Source organism: Oryctolagus cuniculus, chromosome 19 (genome assembly GCF_051225735.1).
Source record: "Oryctolagus cuniculus isolate XC-2025 breed Fujian yellow rabbit chromosome 19, ASM5122573v1, whole genome shotgun sequence".
In the NCBI taxonomy this organism is placed as follows: domain Eukaryota; kingdom Metazoa; phylum Chordata; class Mammalia; order Lagomorpha; family Leporidae; genus Oryctolagus; species Oryctolagus cuniculus.
Window position 1 is genome coordinate 68,082,864 of NC_142885.1, and position 14,596 is coordinate 68,097,459.

The 14,596-nt window shown below is 64.0% G+C and overlaps 2 protein-coding genes across 7 annotated transcripts in view; one reads left to right on the plus strand and one right to left on the minus strand.

The window, feature by feature from the left end:
• The window catches only part of ALG1 (ALG1 chitobiosyldiphosphodolichol beta-mannosyltransferase), a 74,709-nt gene that overhangs the window by 50,844 nt on the left and 9,269 nt on the right, over positions 1–14,596 (minus strand). For 3 of the 5 annotated variants that reach the window (XR_016225956.1, XR_016225954.1, XM_002723692.6), the window contains exons 12-14: positions 14,371–14,446; positions 12,961–13,088; positions 11,839–12,465 (exon numbers count right to left, since the gene is read on the minus strand). Coding sequence is in view for 3 of the 5 variants with exons in the window: in XM_002723692.6 (XP_002723738.4) it covers positions 12,441–12,465; positions 12,961–13,088; positions 14,371–14,446 (229 nt within the window). In the remaining 2 variants the exon portion in view is untranslated. Of the gene's footprint in view, positions 1–11,838; positions 13,089–14,370; positions 14,447–14,596 lie in introns of those variants that run through there. The other 2 variants (XM_089321264.1, XM_089321265.1) reach the window with 2 other exon arrangements.
• EEF2KMT (eukaryotic elongation factor 2 lysine methyltransferase) lies at positions 4,827–12,495 on the plus strand. 2 transcript variants are annotated; one of them, XM_002723693.6, is made up of 8 exons: positions 4,832–4,994; positions 5,709–5,771; positions 6,368–6,448; positions 7,289–7,390; positions 9,675–9,808; positions 9,885–10,150; positions 11,082–11,231; positions 12,174–12,495. In XM_002723693.6, exons 1-8 carry the CDS (start codon positions 4,899–4,901, stop codon positions 12,272–12,274), a joined length of 993 nt encoding a protein of 330 aa, XP_002723739.4. In that variant the 5' UTR covers positions 4,832–4,898; the 3' UTR covers positions 12,275–12,495. The 2 variants fall into 2 exon arrangements, with proteins under 2 accessions (XP_089177392.1, XP_002723739.4); XM_089321266.1 differs by lacking the exons at positions 11,082–11,231; positions 12,174–12,495 and adding an exon at positions 10,804–11,074 and having other exon boundaries at positions 4,827–4,994.

The following is a 14,596-nucleotide window of genomic DNA, read 5'->3' on the forward strand; positions in this document are numbered from 1 at the left end:
TGAGGAAGACCCCACTGTCTCTGAGACAGTGGCCCCTCAGTCCTGCTTGTTGTAAAACCTTGACCCTGGTCCAGTGAAAGCTGTCCCCCCGGCTCAGCCCCGGCCCCCGCAGCTCCCTGCTCCGACAGCCCCGACACAGGCCTGGCGTGGCAGGAGCCTGGTCAGGGTCCACTAGAGCACGTGGCCTTTCTCTAGCTTAGCCCCTGGGGAAGACAGACAAGGGACATCAGGGCTGCCCAGGGCAGCACATGGGGAGGCAATAGCGGGCTTCCTGTGGCTGTCACTTGTGGCCACATGTCCCTGATCAGGGCCCGGTGCACAGACATGAAGACACCAGCCCCACAGGCCACTGACCCGAGGCCCTTGCCATGCTGGCCCTGCTCCCGCGGCTGTCAGCAGTGCAGCCACCCCTCCGATGACGCCACTCCCGGCCTCACACCGCAGCCGTCTGCTCTGTAGTCCCCACCTCTGGGGTGTGCAGGAATATTCCGGATCCATCTGCCGGGGCTGTCAGGAGTGGAGGGAAGCAACCCCGCCCTCCTGCCCTGGCTGTGCCACATCACATGATGCTCACTGTCACCGAAGAGAGGCCAGGTGCACACTGAAGGCACGTGCCCACAGGTATCTCTCTACCTGGCAGGTGTCCCATCCCCACTTCACAGAGGAGCAAACTGAGGTGGATGGGGAGTGGTGGCGAGCCGGGAGCCTCGTGCCCGGAGATGCCAGTCTCCCCTTCTTGCAAATACCCCCGACATCTCACAAGCCCTCTCCTTGGACCCCTCGGCATCAGAGTTGGAACAAGCAAGGCAGCCTCTGCCCTCCACGACCCCCAACAGAACACCCGACAGGGGCACTGACTGGGACCCAGGACCCGGGCTGAACCAGCGGCCCTGGCCTGGGGACGCGGGGTCCTCTGATTGGCTGGGCCAGAGCCACGCCCACCTGTGGATCCTAAGGCGTCGACACCCCTGAAACAGGGACCAGTTGCAGAGGTGCGGGGCACAGACCGAGGTGGGGTGGGCGAACCCCGCTCGCCCCTCCTCATGGGGGGAGCAAAAAGAGGCGCGCCTCCTGCCCGCCCCCGCGTAAGCCTCCCAAAGCTCCCGCCGGCTCCTCCGCATTTCACAGCTGGAATCGCTGAGGCCGGCCTAGGTCTCTGCCTGTGGTGCCGATGTCCCGCGTGGGCGTGGAGTTCCTGAGCCGTCAAAACCCTAAATCTGGGTGACACAAAGAAGAGCGGGATCCTGTCTGGGACTCTGGTGCCACCTTTCCTTCGCCGGCTGTTTACAAACCCAGGCCAGGAGGGATTCGGGTACCCTCGGGTGACGGATGGAGTGCTTAGAGCAATTACACGCAGAACCGGGGGCCTGCCCCAGCCTCCCCCGCTCCCAAGCTACCTCCCGCCCACAGATCTTCCCCTGAATTTACAGGGAGCAGCTCGTCCTGCGGAAGAGGAATCAAACGCATGGCCAACTCACCAAGTCACTACAGTGCTTTCCTTCTGGGCTTAAGAGTTCTGCTACAGGGGCCAGCGCTGTGCTGTAGCGGGTAAAACCACCACTTGCAGTGCCAGTTCTGGGTGCCAGTTCAAGTCCCGGCTGCTCCACTTTCAATCCAGCTCTCTGCTATGGCCTGGGAAAGCAGTAGAAGATGGCCCAAGTACTTGGGCCCCTGCACCCACATGGGAGACCCGGAAGAAGCTCCTGGTTCCTGGCTTCAGATCAGCCCAGGTCCAGCCATTGCAGCCATTTGGGGAGTGAACCAGAGGACAGAAGAGCTCACTCTCTCGCTCTTGCTCGCTCTTTCTCTGCCTCTGCCTCTCTATAACTCTGCCTTTCAAATAAATCTCTTTAAAAATTAAAAAATGGAGGGGCCGGCATTTTGGCAAAGCTGGTGAAGACACCACCTGCAGTGCCAGCATCCCATGTGGGTGCTGGTTTGAGTCTCGGCTGCCCTCCTGCTGATCTGGCTCTCTACTGTGGCCTGGGGGAGCAGTGGAGGATGGTCCAAGTCCTTGGGCCCCTGCACCCACATGGGAGACCCGGAAGAAGCTCCTGGCTTCGGATCGGCAGTTCCAGCTGTTGCGGCCAATTGGGGAGTGGACCAATGGATGGAAGACCTCTCTCTCTCTCTCTCTCTCTCTCTCTCTGCCTCCCTGTAATTCTGCCTTTCAAATAAATAAATAAATCTCCAAGAAAAAAAAAAGGAGAGTTCTGCTCAGCTCTGTCACCCCTATTCCTGTCCCATTTCCCACAGGAGCCTGTGGGGAGGGGTTTGACAGACAGCAACCGATAACCAGGACATCCCACAATCCAATTCTCAGCAAATTGGGTTCTAGCAAGTCGGTCATTTGGCAAAGTGGTCGTTAGGCAAATGGGTCATTTGGCAGAAATGACGTTTAGGAAATCAGCTTTCAAGGACTTGCACTGTGAGATTTTCTATAGTGAGCACTTTCTGGGGTTCAATGTACATTTAACTTCCATAATTAATATTCACGAGTGCCTGTGCAAGACTTCCCCGGGGACCCAGGAGCAGTCACTGCAGCCCCCTAATCATCAGACAATTCATTAAAAACCCTCTGGCTTCCTAACGGCATCAGAGACACCAAGGGCGTCTGCTCAGGGAAACGCAGAAGTCGGGCTCAGCGTGGCCAGGGCAGACGCCATCCCTCATCCTGGGGTGGTGGTCAGACACGGGCACAGCCCACGCGAACCACTTCCTGCCCCCTAGGGCAGCACAGGAGAATCCCGGGCCACAGCAGCCTCCCGGACAGTGTCCTGGAGCCCAGGGCTAACCATCGGTTGTCACCGCTCTGAAATTCTTGATCATTTAACCAAGGCCCTGCATCCCCACTTCACGCACGTCCCAGTTGTAGTAATTTCCTAGGGCTACGGGAAACGCCACAAAGGGGGTGGCTGAGAGCAACGGAGACTTCGTCACACAGACCTGCTCCCTCTGAAACCCGCACGGGACTGTCTGGCCTTCCTGCTGGCTCTGGGCTGCCGGTGCTCCTGGGGGTGCTGTCACATCACTCCCACCATCATCACAGGGCCCTCTTCTCCCGTGCCCTGGCCTTCCCAGGGCTCCCCGTCTGCTACAGAGACACCAAACGCTGGATTCAGAGCCCTCCCGCAATCTAGCATTGCAGTGACACCTTGACAGCAGGGTCCCCACCGTGAGACTCTGGTCTGAAGCTAACTATGTCTAAAACTCACACAATAACAGTGCACTGCATCCCACTCGGCAGAGCATCGGAACTCCCTAGCAAGGTCGCTCAAGGTTAAAAGCAGATAGGCTGCACCTGGAATTAATGATAAAATTGCAATTTGTTCCACATGTGATTTTTTTTTTTTTTTACAGGCAGAGTGGACAGTGAGAGAGAGACAGAGAGAAAGGTCTTCCTTTTTGCTGTTGGTTCACCCTCCAATGGCCGCTGCGGCCGGCGCATCACACTGATCCGAAGCCAGGAGCCAGGTGCTTCTCCTGGTCTCCCATGCGGGTGCAGGGCCCAAGCACTTGGGCCATCCTCCACTGCACTCCCGGGCCACAGCAGAGAGCTGGCCTGGAAGAGGGGCAACCGGGACTAGAACCCGGTGTGCTGGCGCCACAAGGCAGAGGATTAGCCTATTGAGCCACGGCGCCGGTGCTATATTGTAATTAATTTTAGTTTCCCGTATGCTTCAGGTTCTGAATGTAATTGGTGTGTTAAGATTGTACTGGACACTAGTTTCCGCATAGGCCTTAGGTCAGCCTGACCCTAACAACCGTGTATCCCCCTCCGGTCCTTGTGGTTCCCGCCTTTATAAACCCTGCTGCTTTGGGCTTCGGGGTGGAGAGTTCTTTGGGCATGAGCTCACTGCAGAACGCCAGCAACAGACTCCAAAGTTTGTCAGTGTGGCTGGCGCTCACTCAGACACAACAGGATGACCTCATCTTAACTGACCGCAGGTGCAGAGCCTTGCTTGCAAATGAGGCCACATTCCTAGCTGGGGGTGGGGGGACCAGGACTTGCAACTTACCTTTCTAGGGGCCGCAGCGTAACCCCTACACTGGTCCTCTCGCCCCCAAAGCATCCCACGGGCACAGCCGTGGTGCACCTGTTCCCGCATCTCAGACGGCCCAGGCATCAGACGGAGCCTCGGGGTTTCCCATCCCACCCGCTCCGACCATTCTGCTGAAGTTAAAACTCTGGTCTGGCAGCAGGGGCCCCTGACCACTGCCCAAGGGACGCTGGAGTTCACTTAAACCCCACCAGAAAGTCCACATGAACACAACTCACATCCGAAGTATAAAAATGTCCCCTACGTTGCAACACGCCCCAGAAACCAGCGACGCTTCAGACAGGATCCGATGGGTCCTCGGCTGCAGAGCCGGGGACGAGGCGGGGGTGGGCAGCTCCTGACCCCCGCGCGCGTCCCCGCCGGGAAGACCCTCCCGAAGCGGCAGGCGTAGCGGCAACGCCCACGCAGGCCTGGGACCCACTGGGCGCCCCCACGGAGACCTCCCGCCCCGCGCGGGCCGACGCGAACCCGGCCCGACCTCCAGGGCCTCGGACTGTAGCTCCACCGCGCCCCAGGGTCCGGCACTCGCCATGGCCACGCCCCCAGGGCACAGGCCCCTCCTCGCCGCTCCACCCCAAGCCCCACCCCCAGGACGCAAGCACCTCCTGGCCCCGCCTCCAGAAACCTGCCAGAAGCCCCGCCCCCAAACTCCACGCCCCGCCTGGACCTAAGCCCCGCCTCCAGAATGTATTGGCCTCATCCTCCCCACACCCCGCCTCCCCACGGCCCCAAAAGCCCCGCCCCGACGACGCGCTTCGCTGGCCCCGCCCACGCCCCAGGCCCGCCTCCTCTAGGCTCCGCCCGGTCTCCCGGCAACGCCGCGGCCCCGCCCCCGCCATGGCGCCGGAGGAGCGCGTGGGCACGGAGCGCCTGCTGCAGACTTTCGAGCGCCGCTTCCTGGCGTCGCGTGCGCTGCGCTCCTTCCCGTGGCAGGTGGGAGGCTTAAGCGCGGGCGAGGCCGGCGGGGCGTGCGGGCGGCGGGGCAGGGGCGGGTCTCGGCCCGGCGCTCGCGTGGCGGCTGTGGCTCCGGTCCCGGTCCGAGGGCGTGGCGTGGCGTGGCGTGGCGTGGCGTGGCGTGGCGTGGCTCGGCTCGGCTCGGCTCCCCTCCCTTTCGGGCTCCGCGCCCCTGCCCTGTTTGCATCTCGCCGCGCGAGCTGGCCGCGGAGGTCGCCGGACGCGGCTCCCCCCGGGAGCTGCGCACCTGGGCGGCCAGCTGCGCGCGAGCCCGCGGCACTGGGGGATGAGCTCGGCAGGCGGACCACGCCTTCCCGCCCCATCGGGACCCGCCGAGCTCACCCACGGCGCTCACGGGTGACCGGGGGTACTTAGGGAGGAGGCGAGTACTGAGACCGCAGAGACTGCTCGCGTCGACCCCGCCCGGCAGGCTGTTGCAGGGTTGCTGGTAGTGTTTCCGCCGGGGACCCCGTGTTTTCCGTGGGGGCCGCCGTCCCCTGCAAACATCTCAGGAGGCCAGGAGCGGAGAGTGGGAAATGAGGAAAGGGCCCAGGGCAAAGCTGGGGGGGCAGGGGGAGGTCCCCACTGCGCTGCGGGGGGTGGGGGCAGTGCAGCTTGCAGTGTGTGCTTGGTGGCCCCACGACTCGCCCTTGAGCGCGCGCTCTCTCGCTCTCTCCCTCCCTCCCCAAACAGAGCCTGGAAGAGGAGTTAAGGGGCCCGTCGGGGTCGAAGCTGCTGCTGGATCTCGTGCAGAGGGTAAGCACCCGGAGCCTCCTGGTAGCAGGGCCGACACTGCGCCCTGGGGCACGGCCCTCAGCGTCCCCCGCCAGTACCAGCAGCCACCCCTCCTCACACACTCCACCTGCCCAGTCGCCTCTGAGAGTGCCGGTGACAGCCACCTTGGCGTGCCCCCACTGTCCCCTGCCTGCAACGTTGCACCTGCTCTCCGCTCTTCCCGGAGCCCGCACCGGGCGGGGCCCCAGCCTGTCCCCCAGCCTGTCCCCCAGCCTGTCCCCGGCTGCTCCTGGATCACAGCATTCCTCACCGCTCCTCCTTGGCCTGGGACAGCAGCCCACGGAGGGGCTGGGACCTCCCCCTGGAGCCAGGGTCCCACGTTGTCCTCACCACACACTCTGGTTGCCGCGGCTGCCCCGGGAGAGGTTGGGGGGGCGCGGGTCCTTTCACGCCTGGTTCCTGCCTGGGGAGGGGCTTAGGCACGCTGCCCCAACCTGGGCGGGGAGCAGACTGCTTCAGGACTGAATCCTCCAAGTGCCTGAGGGCATCCGCTGCCCACTCCTCGCTGGAGGCGTTAGACTGGGGCTCTCCCGCCCTAACTGCTTGGCCTCTCATAGACCGCGAGACACCCGCTGTGTGTGAAGCACCCGCCGTCGGGGACCTACGTCCGGCGCTTTCTCTCGGAGCTCATCAGAAAGGTCAGTGCTGGCAGTGTCCACTCGCGGCCAGGCTGCTGGCAGGGCCTGGCTGGCTCTGTCTAGGGGCGCTCGGCCTGTGCCCTCTGCCCTCTGCCCAAACCTGTGTGTGGTAGGGGCCTCTCTGGACAGTGCGGCCAGCGGGGTGGATCTGTGCGAGGCAGTGCAGGGCAGGAGAGGGGAGAGGCCCAGCCACTTCTCCCTCCTTGCTCCCAGGGCTCTCTGCAGCAGCTGCCTCTCTGGGGCCCCGCCCACTCTCCCCGTGTCCTGCAGCCCAGTGGGCTTGCCCGGCTCTCTGCCTTTGCCCGTCGCTGGGCTGCCGCCAGCCCACGTGGGTAGCTCCAGCTCCTGCAAGACCCTCAGAGCAGTCCCCTGGTCAGTTCTCCCCATTGAGCTCCCTGGCACTGCCGCTCTTCTAACCACCGTGGGGCGACAGTGAAGGGCGAGCTGGCTGGACACTGGGCAGGCGTCAGGCGATTTTTCAGGGCCCCTCCAGGATGTGCTGTGACCACCCACATGGGGCCACACCTCACCCAGGCTGAGCAAAGTCATCCCTGCCCCCCAGCGGCTGCCCACTGAGGTGGAAACCACACCCTGTCCCGGGCAGCCCGTCCTGCGGCCCCTGCCCAGGGTTCTCCTCACAGCTGCCACCGGTCTCCCTGTTGGTACTCAGGGAAGCCCAGGTGTGCACCTGCCCAGCCCTGGGCCCTCACACCTGTGAGTAGCCCCACCCCCAGGGGAGGTTTCCATGAGCCAGTTTCTCAGGTCACAGCGGAGCAAACTGCGGCTCGTTTACGGCGGGCAGCTTCCTGCTCTCAGCTGAGGCTGTCACTGTCCACCCAGCACGAGGCTGTGCACGCAGAGCCCCTGGACGAGCTGTACGAGGCGCTGGCGGAGGTCCTGGCCACCGAGGAGTCCACGCAGTGCCACCGGAGCTACTTGCTGGTACGAGTCGTGCACCTGCCCCCTCAGGCAGTGAAAACCCGGGCTCCCGGCGGCCTGGGCGGGGTCTGCTGTCCGCGAGCCTCCCCCGCCAGGCCTGTGCTGGGGGGCTGCGGGCTCTGACGTAGCTCCCACACGGTGGGTGCCCGAGGGACGGGCAGAACCAGACACAGGCTCTCCCGCGTCCACCACTACCGTCCTGGCCCTGGACAGTGCCTGGGATTCCAGCTTCTTGTCACAGCTGGTCAGATCGTGGTTTTCATTGTTGGCTTTGATCTTTTGTTACAAAACACAGTGTGGATACAGAGAAGCACACAGCTTGAGTCACCCAGCTACTGAGGAACAGAGCCTGGGCATCGGGCCCCCGCCCAGCACCAGCCCCTGCTGGCCTGCCCATTAGAGGATTCACACCCTTCCATTTCTTCGTGGTTCCCTCACCCGTGTCTGCTTGTGAACCAGGCGTGGTCTGACGTCTCCTTCCGGCACTTTCTTTCCTGAGCTCGCCTCATTGAAGGCCTGGGCCGCCTCCTGGCTGCGTGGTCACGGTGCCGTCAGCCTGTTCCTCCCCGCTCGGCCCCACATGCTGACGCGTGTCCACCTGCGCCCTCCGGCAGCAGCACGGTTTGGGGTCCTGGGAGCCAAGGCGTTTCTCGTTTGCCCCAGGCGGAATCGGCTTAGACTCCCAAGCGCAGGGAGCGCTCAGGGTGATTTTCGGGTTCTCTGCTGTCTTCACACATCAGCTGCAGGAAGCACCAGGAGCTGCCTGCCTGCATCCCCCGTCTCACCCAGGGGTGCCACTCACACAGGAAGGCGGGGCTGAGGCTGGATGCTTGGCCTCTGCCCGTCCTCAGGAGAGTGAGCCGGGGCCATCCGGCTTCAGTCTGCCGTCGCCCTGCCGGATCTCCTGCTGTGTTCCCCATCGCACTTCCCGACTCCCCTTGTGTGTCTCCTGCAGCAGAGCTGTTTCTTCCAGAAGCTCTGGGTTCTTTCGGGAAATAGTTCGAGCCCCTGGTGTTGGGGCATAGCAGGGAGCATGGGAGGGCCACGTCTGGGCGTCTTACGGTGACGCTGCTGTGAGAGACGGCTGCTGTAAGGCACAGGCGGGTGACCGGGTTACTCTGCTCCTCTGGGACCTATGTAGCACAAGCTGGCCCCTGGGAGCAGAGCATGTGACGGAGTCGGGCCAGCTCATCGCTGCCCACTAGCTTTGTGCCGTTGCCCCTGGAGCATCCCGGAGCGCCAGCCCATCCTGTCCCCAAGTGCCCTCACCCTGCTGCCTGGGCCGCGCTGTAACCACACTGTCACCACAGAGCCATCACCCTGTCGTGCTGCAGTCAGAACACATTACCACACCGTTATCTCAAACTCAGCTGCTTACAGCAACGTACGCTTAACTGTCCTGCGTTTGTGCAGCTCAGACGTGGGGCGGGTGCGGCTGCTTTCACTCCTCCAAGGCCAAAATCCAGGTAACGGCAAGGCCCTCGGGCACATCCAGGTCATCGGAGTTCAGCCTCCGGCGGCCTGGCACTGACCTCCATTTCCTTGCTGGCTCCTGGCCAAGGGGTGTTCTCAGCTTCCAGAAGGTACCGCCCCACAGTCCAGCAGCGGCAGGTCAGACCCTGCTCCCACTCCAGATCTCTCCCACCTCTCAGACCCGAGCAGCCATGTTTAAGGGCTCGTGACACGGGTAGCGTCCCCATCTGGTTTTCTGTAGCCTTACGTGTGCACATCTTGGGAGTGTTTGTGCCGCGCGCTGTGTGCACGGGCAGCTCTGAGGGCCGCTGTCCCTCCTGCAGCCCTCCCTGTGGCTCTGAGGGCTCAGCCTGAGCTCCACAGGCGAGTCACCCACGCTGCGCTCTGCTGACGTCCTCCCTTCTCCGGTGGGGTCCCTAAGGCCAGCGCCGGAGGCGGCGCATCCTTGCCACATTCAGGCCGGCAGTCGGTGTTGCCGAATGCACAATGCCCACTCCTCGCCACTGGAGTCTCCGTCCTCGTCGGCTCACCTGTCTCGGTCTCGCTCTGGGTCAGCGTCTCGGTGGGCGTGCGCTCCTTCAGTGCTTCTCCGGTCTAACCAGCAGCAGCCCGAGTTTGGCTGCTCAGCTCGCATAGCCCTCGAGACCCGTCCACGCTGCTTGGGTTGGTTCTGGGTTGGTTCTGGAGCCAGCGGGTCACTCCTCGCACTGCCACCGCGCATCCCGAGGTGTGGCCGTGCCGTGATTTCTGTGAACCGCCAGCTCCCGCCCCGACGGCTCAATTAACTCCCTGTCCCCGCCCTCTCCTGGTGCAGCCTTCTGGAGATGCGGTCACGCTCACGGAGAGCACCGCCATCGTGGCGCACGGCACCACAGGCCTGGTCACGTGGGACGCCGCCCTGTACCTGGCAGAATGGGCCGTGCAGAACCCAGCAGCCTTTGCTCACAGGTGAGCCTGGGACACGGGCAGGCGAGAGGCGGGTTTGCCGGGGCCCAGTCACAGACACGATCCCCTCCCCGACCAGGACCGTCCTGGAGCTGGGCAGCGGGGCCGGCCTCACGGGCCTGGCCATCTGCAGGACGTGCCACCCCAGAGCGTTCGTCTTCAGCGACTGTCACAGCCGCGTCCTCGAGCAGCTCCGCCAGAACGTTGCTCTCAACGGCTTCTCCTTGGAGCCAGACATGACCGCAGACCCCCGGCACCCCGCGGTCACCGTGGCCCAGCTGGACTGGGACGTCGCCACGGACCTGCAGCTCTCTGCCTTCCAGCCAGACGTGGTCATCGCCGCAGGTACCACCCAGCCACGGGTGGGGGAGTGATGGGGCCTCCGCTTCCCTGAGACCACAGCCCCCTCTCTGCAGACGGGCCAACTCCCGTTAGGGCTGCCGTGTCGGCCACCAGGCCCCGGCTCTTCCCAGCAAGGCTAGAGGTGAGAACAGGCTCCAGGCCGTCTCGGCAGCCCCAGGGCAGCGCCTGCATTGCTGTCTGTGACCTGAACGGCAGAGCACAGCTGCCCATCACAGAGCCGAGGGCCAGGCCCAAGATGCCAGCATTCACCACCAGGCATCCAACAAGGCTGCGCCTGCGCCTGCGCCCACCCCAGACTTCAGATGCGGGCAGGAAAGGGCGTGGCAGCCCCCCCGCGGTCCTGGGGCCCTAAAGAGCATCGCGGCTCCACCAGGGCTGCGCCTGTCCTCAGCAGGTTGCCGGCACCCAGCGGCCCCCACCCATCCACACTGGCATCGCCTGTCCCACACGTGGCTGTGCTCATGCTGTTGTCACCACGCACCTGTGCAGCCCTGTGGCCCTGGCTGTCCCCACCCACACGTCTGCCCTACACCCTGAGTCTTACAGGTCGCAGGAGGGGGCCAGGTGGTGCTCGGCTGGGCCACCAAGGGCCCTGTGTCTGCTGCCGCACTCAGTTCCCCTTTCCGCCTCAGCAGAGCTGGGCCTCTGGTCCTGGGCCCCACAGTGGCCAGGGCCACAGCCCCTGCAGGCCTGGCTGACAGAGACCGATGAGCGCATGCCACCCACAGCCAACACCAGCAGGTCCCAGGCAGCAAGTCAGAGGAGGCCCTGCCTCATTAAGACACTCCCTCTAGGCCCAGGGGCAGGGAAGCATTCCTTAAAGAACCCCTGTGAGTGGCAGCAGGTCTTTTCTCCATCTGTAGCTCATGGTTAATAAAACCGTGCACCCCAGTAACCTGAACCCTCCCCCCAGATGTGCTGTACTGCCCAGACGCCGTCCTCTCACTGGTCGGGCTCCTGCGGAGGCTCTCGGGCTGCCGGAAGGAACAACAGGCTCCCGACGTCTACGTGGCCTCCACCGTCCGCAACCCAGAAACACCCCAGCTGTTCACTGCACAGCTAGGTGAGCCCCTGGCTACAGGACGCCAGCAAGGCAGACATGGCCAAGAAGAGGGACCCTGGGGCACAGCCAGGAGGCCCTGCAGGCAGGGGCCAGGCAGTGATCCCGGAGACCAGAGCAGGTTGTGAACATGCAGGCAGTGGGAGGGGCCGTCAGGGTCAGGGTCAGGCCTACCGGGTTCTGGGCCCTCACTCTCCCTGCCCTTCAGGGTCCTGCCTTCTCCGCCTCGGGCGACATCCACCCCAGTGCTGGTGCACTCGTACGGTGCCACAGCGTGCCTGGCGAGCACTCCCGTGTGCCGGGCACCACCAAGCACAGCTGACACTTGCCTCCAGGGGAGCTTTGACTGCTAGGATAGTGCCAGGCACACAGGGACTGCTCGCCAGGCACGCTGTGGCACGTACAGTGCACCAACAGTGGGACAAGCTGGCAGCCAGGCTACACCCACCCCACCCAAAACCACCTACCGCAGGCCAGGGCAGCCGTGGACAGACCACGTGCGGTCACCCCGTGCCGCAGAGCAGGTGCAGGCAGTGTGGTTCTCCTTCAGCCGTGGCAGGAAAGTTCCACACGGCCCACTCCCAGCTGACAAGCTAACACGGCACACCGGACCTGTACACATTCACATCTTTACTGCTTCCTTCATGGCAGAAACGCAGAGGCCCTGGCTGGCGTCCTTGCACTGGTCAACACGCGGCAGGACGCCATGGCCGCCAGCGTCCTGAGCAGCCAGGCAGATGCTGGTCAGATCCCAGGCCTTCTCAGCCTGCACCAAGTCAGCGGGGGCTGCCCCCGGCTGCCCGCCACTGCTGACAAGAACACAGGTTCCTGGTGTCGCAGGTTCCTGGTGCTAGGCTCTGGGGTGGGCCTGGCAGTCTGAGCCCATCAGACCGGCAGTCCGTCCCTAAACACCCGCATCCTGTGACGCGTGTGCTCTGTTTGCAGGCCAGGCCGGGATCCGCTGGGAGGTGGTGCCCCCTCACGACCGGGCTCTGTTTCCTTACGAGGAGCAGTGGGAGGTGGTGATTCTGAAGCTGGCGCTGTAGGCTCCCTTCCCGGACATGGTGAGAAATCAGGATCGCAGGCAGCGTGGGAAGACAGCTCCCGTGGAAACGCTGACAGTGCTGTCCCTGGGCTTGAACGCTGGGGGAATGTTCCATTCCACTCCGGGACCCACGGCCTTGCTCGACTCAAACGTGCACCATTTCAGGCTCAAGAAAGCCACAGAGCACCTTTCCTTTGCGCAAATGAAAATGTGTATCAAGTACGACGGTCCCTGAACTCCCAGTATCAAGTACGACGGTCCCTGAACTCCCAGTATCAAGTATGACGGTCCCTGAACTCCCAGTATCAAGTATGACGGTCCCTGAACTCCCAGTATCAAGTGTGACGGTCCCTGAACTCCCAGCCCCTGAGAGCCAGGCCGTGGCAGAACGACGTGTTCCTGTGTTGACGCTGCAGGAGGAGGACGCTGGGGTGGGACGCTGAGGTCAGGAGACGAGCAGGGGGGTGAGACGCTGAGGTCAGGAGACGAGCAGGGGGGTGAGACGCTGAGGTCCGGAGAAGGAAGCCGGCCGGGGCAGCGGCCCTGAGAGCAATGAGGGGGTTCCCAGTCTCCCAGCAGCAGGGCGGCCCCTGGTTCCTGTCCTTACAAGAAGGGCTGCTCCTGCTGTTGTCCTTCTGCCTCCTGGCCACTGGGGGGCGCTGCCCGGTGTCAGCGAGCAGGACTCACCGGTCCATCAGGAGAGGAAGCACGGTCTGCTCCCAGCTCTCATCCCATCGCAGCTGCCGTGACTCCCGGAGGTTCCTCCGGAACTGGCTCAGCTTGCCCGCGGGATCCGGGAACTTTGAGAAGAGCATCTGCAAGGAAGTGGACCAGAGCTTGCCTAGGCCCTCCTCAGGCCCAGGCCCCCCCATGCACCCCGTCCTGTCCCCCCCAGGCCCCCACATGCACCCCATCCTGTCCCCCCAGGCCCCCACATGCACCCCGTCCTGTCCCCGCCCCCCAGGCCCCCCCATGCACCCCGTCCTGTCCCCCCCCAGGCCCCCCCATGCACCCCGTCCTGTCCCCCCAGGCCCCCACATGCACCCCGTCCTGTCCCCCCAGGCCCCCACATGCACCCCGTCCTGTCCCCCCAGGCCCCCACATGCACCCCCATCCTGTCCCCCCCAGGCCCCCACATGCACCCCCGTCCTGTCACCCCCAGGCCCCCCCATGCACCCCCATCCTGTCCCCCCCAGGCCCCTGACCAGCACCCCCGTCCTGCCCCCCCCCAGGCCCCCACATGCTCCGGCTCCTGCCTGACAGTGCTTTCTGGAAGTCTCCCTGCACACCCTCCTCCTAGGCTCCGTGCCTTGGGCACCTCCCGGCCTCTGCCAGCTGTTCCTCCGAGGGCCCTCCCCAGCCTGGTCCAGCCCGTCTGCCGGGAGGGGGCACGGACTGCCTCGCACTCTGCTGCCTGTAGGTCAGGTCAGCAGGCCACGTCTGGCCCCTCGCCTCTGAGTGAGGGTTTAGTGGTACCCGGCCCCCCACCCCACCCCGTCTGGCTGCCTTCACGCTGCGGCAGGCGTGTGGCAGCTGGCGTGGCAGCGCCTGGGCGGAAGCCTGCCAACCACTAACTTGTCAAGGACGAGCACACCAGGCCCTCGCTGTGGCACAGCGGGTAAGCCGCTGCCGCTGACGTGGACATCCCACATCAGGCACGGGCAGCGTCCCAGCTGCTCCGCTTGCAGTCCAGCTCCCTGACAGTGTGCCTGGGAGAGCAGCGGATGACGGCCCAGGTGCCCAAGCCCATGCCACTCATGTCGGAGACCAGGATGGAGCTCCAGGCTCCTCCCAGCCACGGCAGCCGTCTGGGGGGGTGAACCAGCAGATGGAAGATACACTTTTCCCTCTCTCACTCTGCCTTCCAAATGAGGAATTTTTGTGATGCAGTTTGCAAAACCCCAGCCATCTCTCAGGGCTGCTCCAAAGGCTCCGTTCACTGCCCACACAGGGCCACCGTGAACCGGGAGGGCAGGCAGGAATGTGTCCCAGCTCTGCGCCCACTGGCCTCTGGGAGCCTGCCGCCCAGGCCCACCCCCACCACAGCTTCTCGCTCCCACCACTGCGAATCCAGGAGCGAGGGACCGACGTGGCTACCTGCAGCTGAGCAGCCAGCTCCTCCGAGTCCTGGAAGACCAGGCCATTCTCTTCATGCCTCACAAGCTCGTGTAAACTGCAGAGAGATGGAGGCCCGAGCTGCATGGAGAAGAACCTGTGGCCGTCCTGGCGCCCCCCCCACCCTACCCCGCCCCCAAAGCAGTAGGGTTTCTGACTCTGCTTTCAGAGTGTGTCTGCACAGAACACCTGACCTGTGGACCACACA

Excerpts from the sequence above, each read along its gene's own strand:
- EEF2KMT (XM_002723693.6), top strand. The coding sequence starts at position 4,899 with ATGGCGCCGGAGGAGCGCGTGGGCACGGAGCGCCTGCTGCAGACTTTC. Across the intron at positions 4,995-5,708 it reads TGCGCTCCTTCCCGTGGCAG|AGCCTGGAAGAGGAGTTAAG; the intron begins GTGGGAGGCTTA and ends CTCCCCAAACAG. Across the intron at positions 6,449-7,288 it reads TCTCGGAGCTCATCAGAAAG|CACGAGGCTGTGCACGCAGA; the intron begins GTCAGTGCTGGC and ends CTGTCCACCCAG.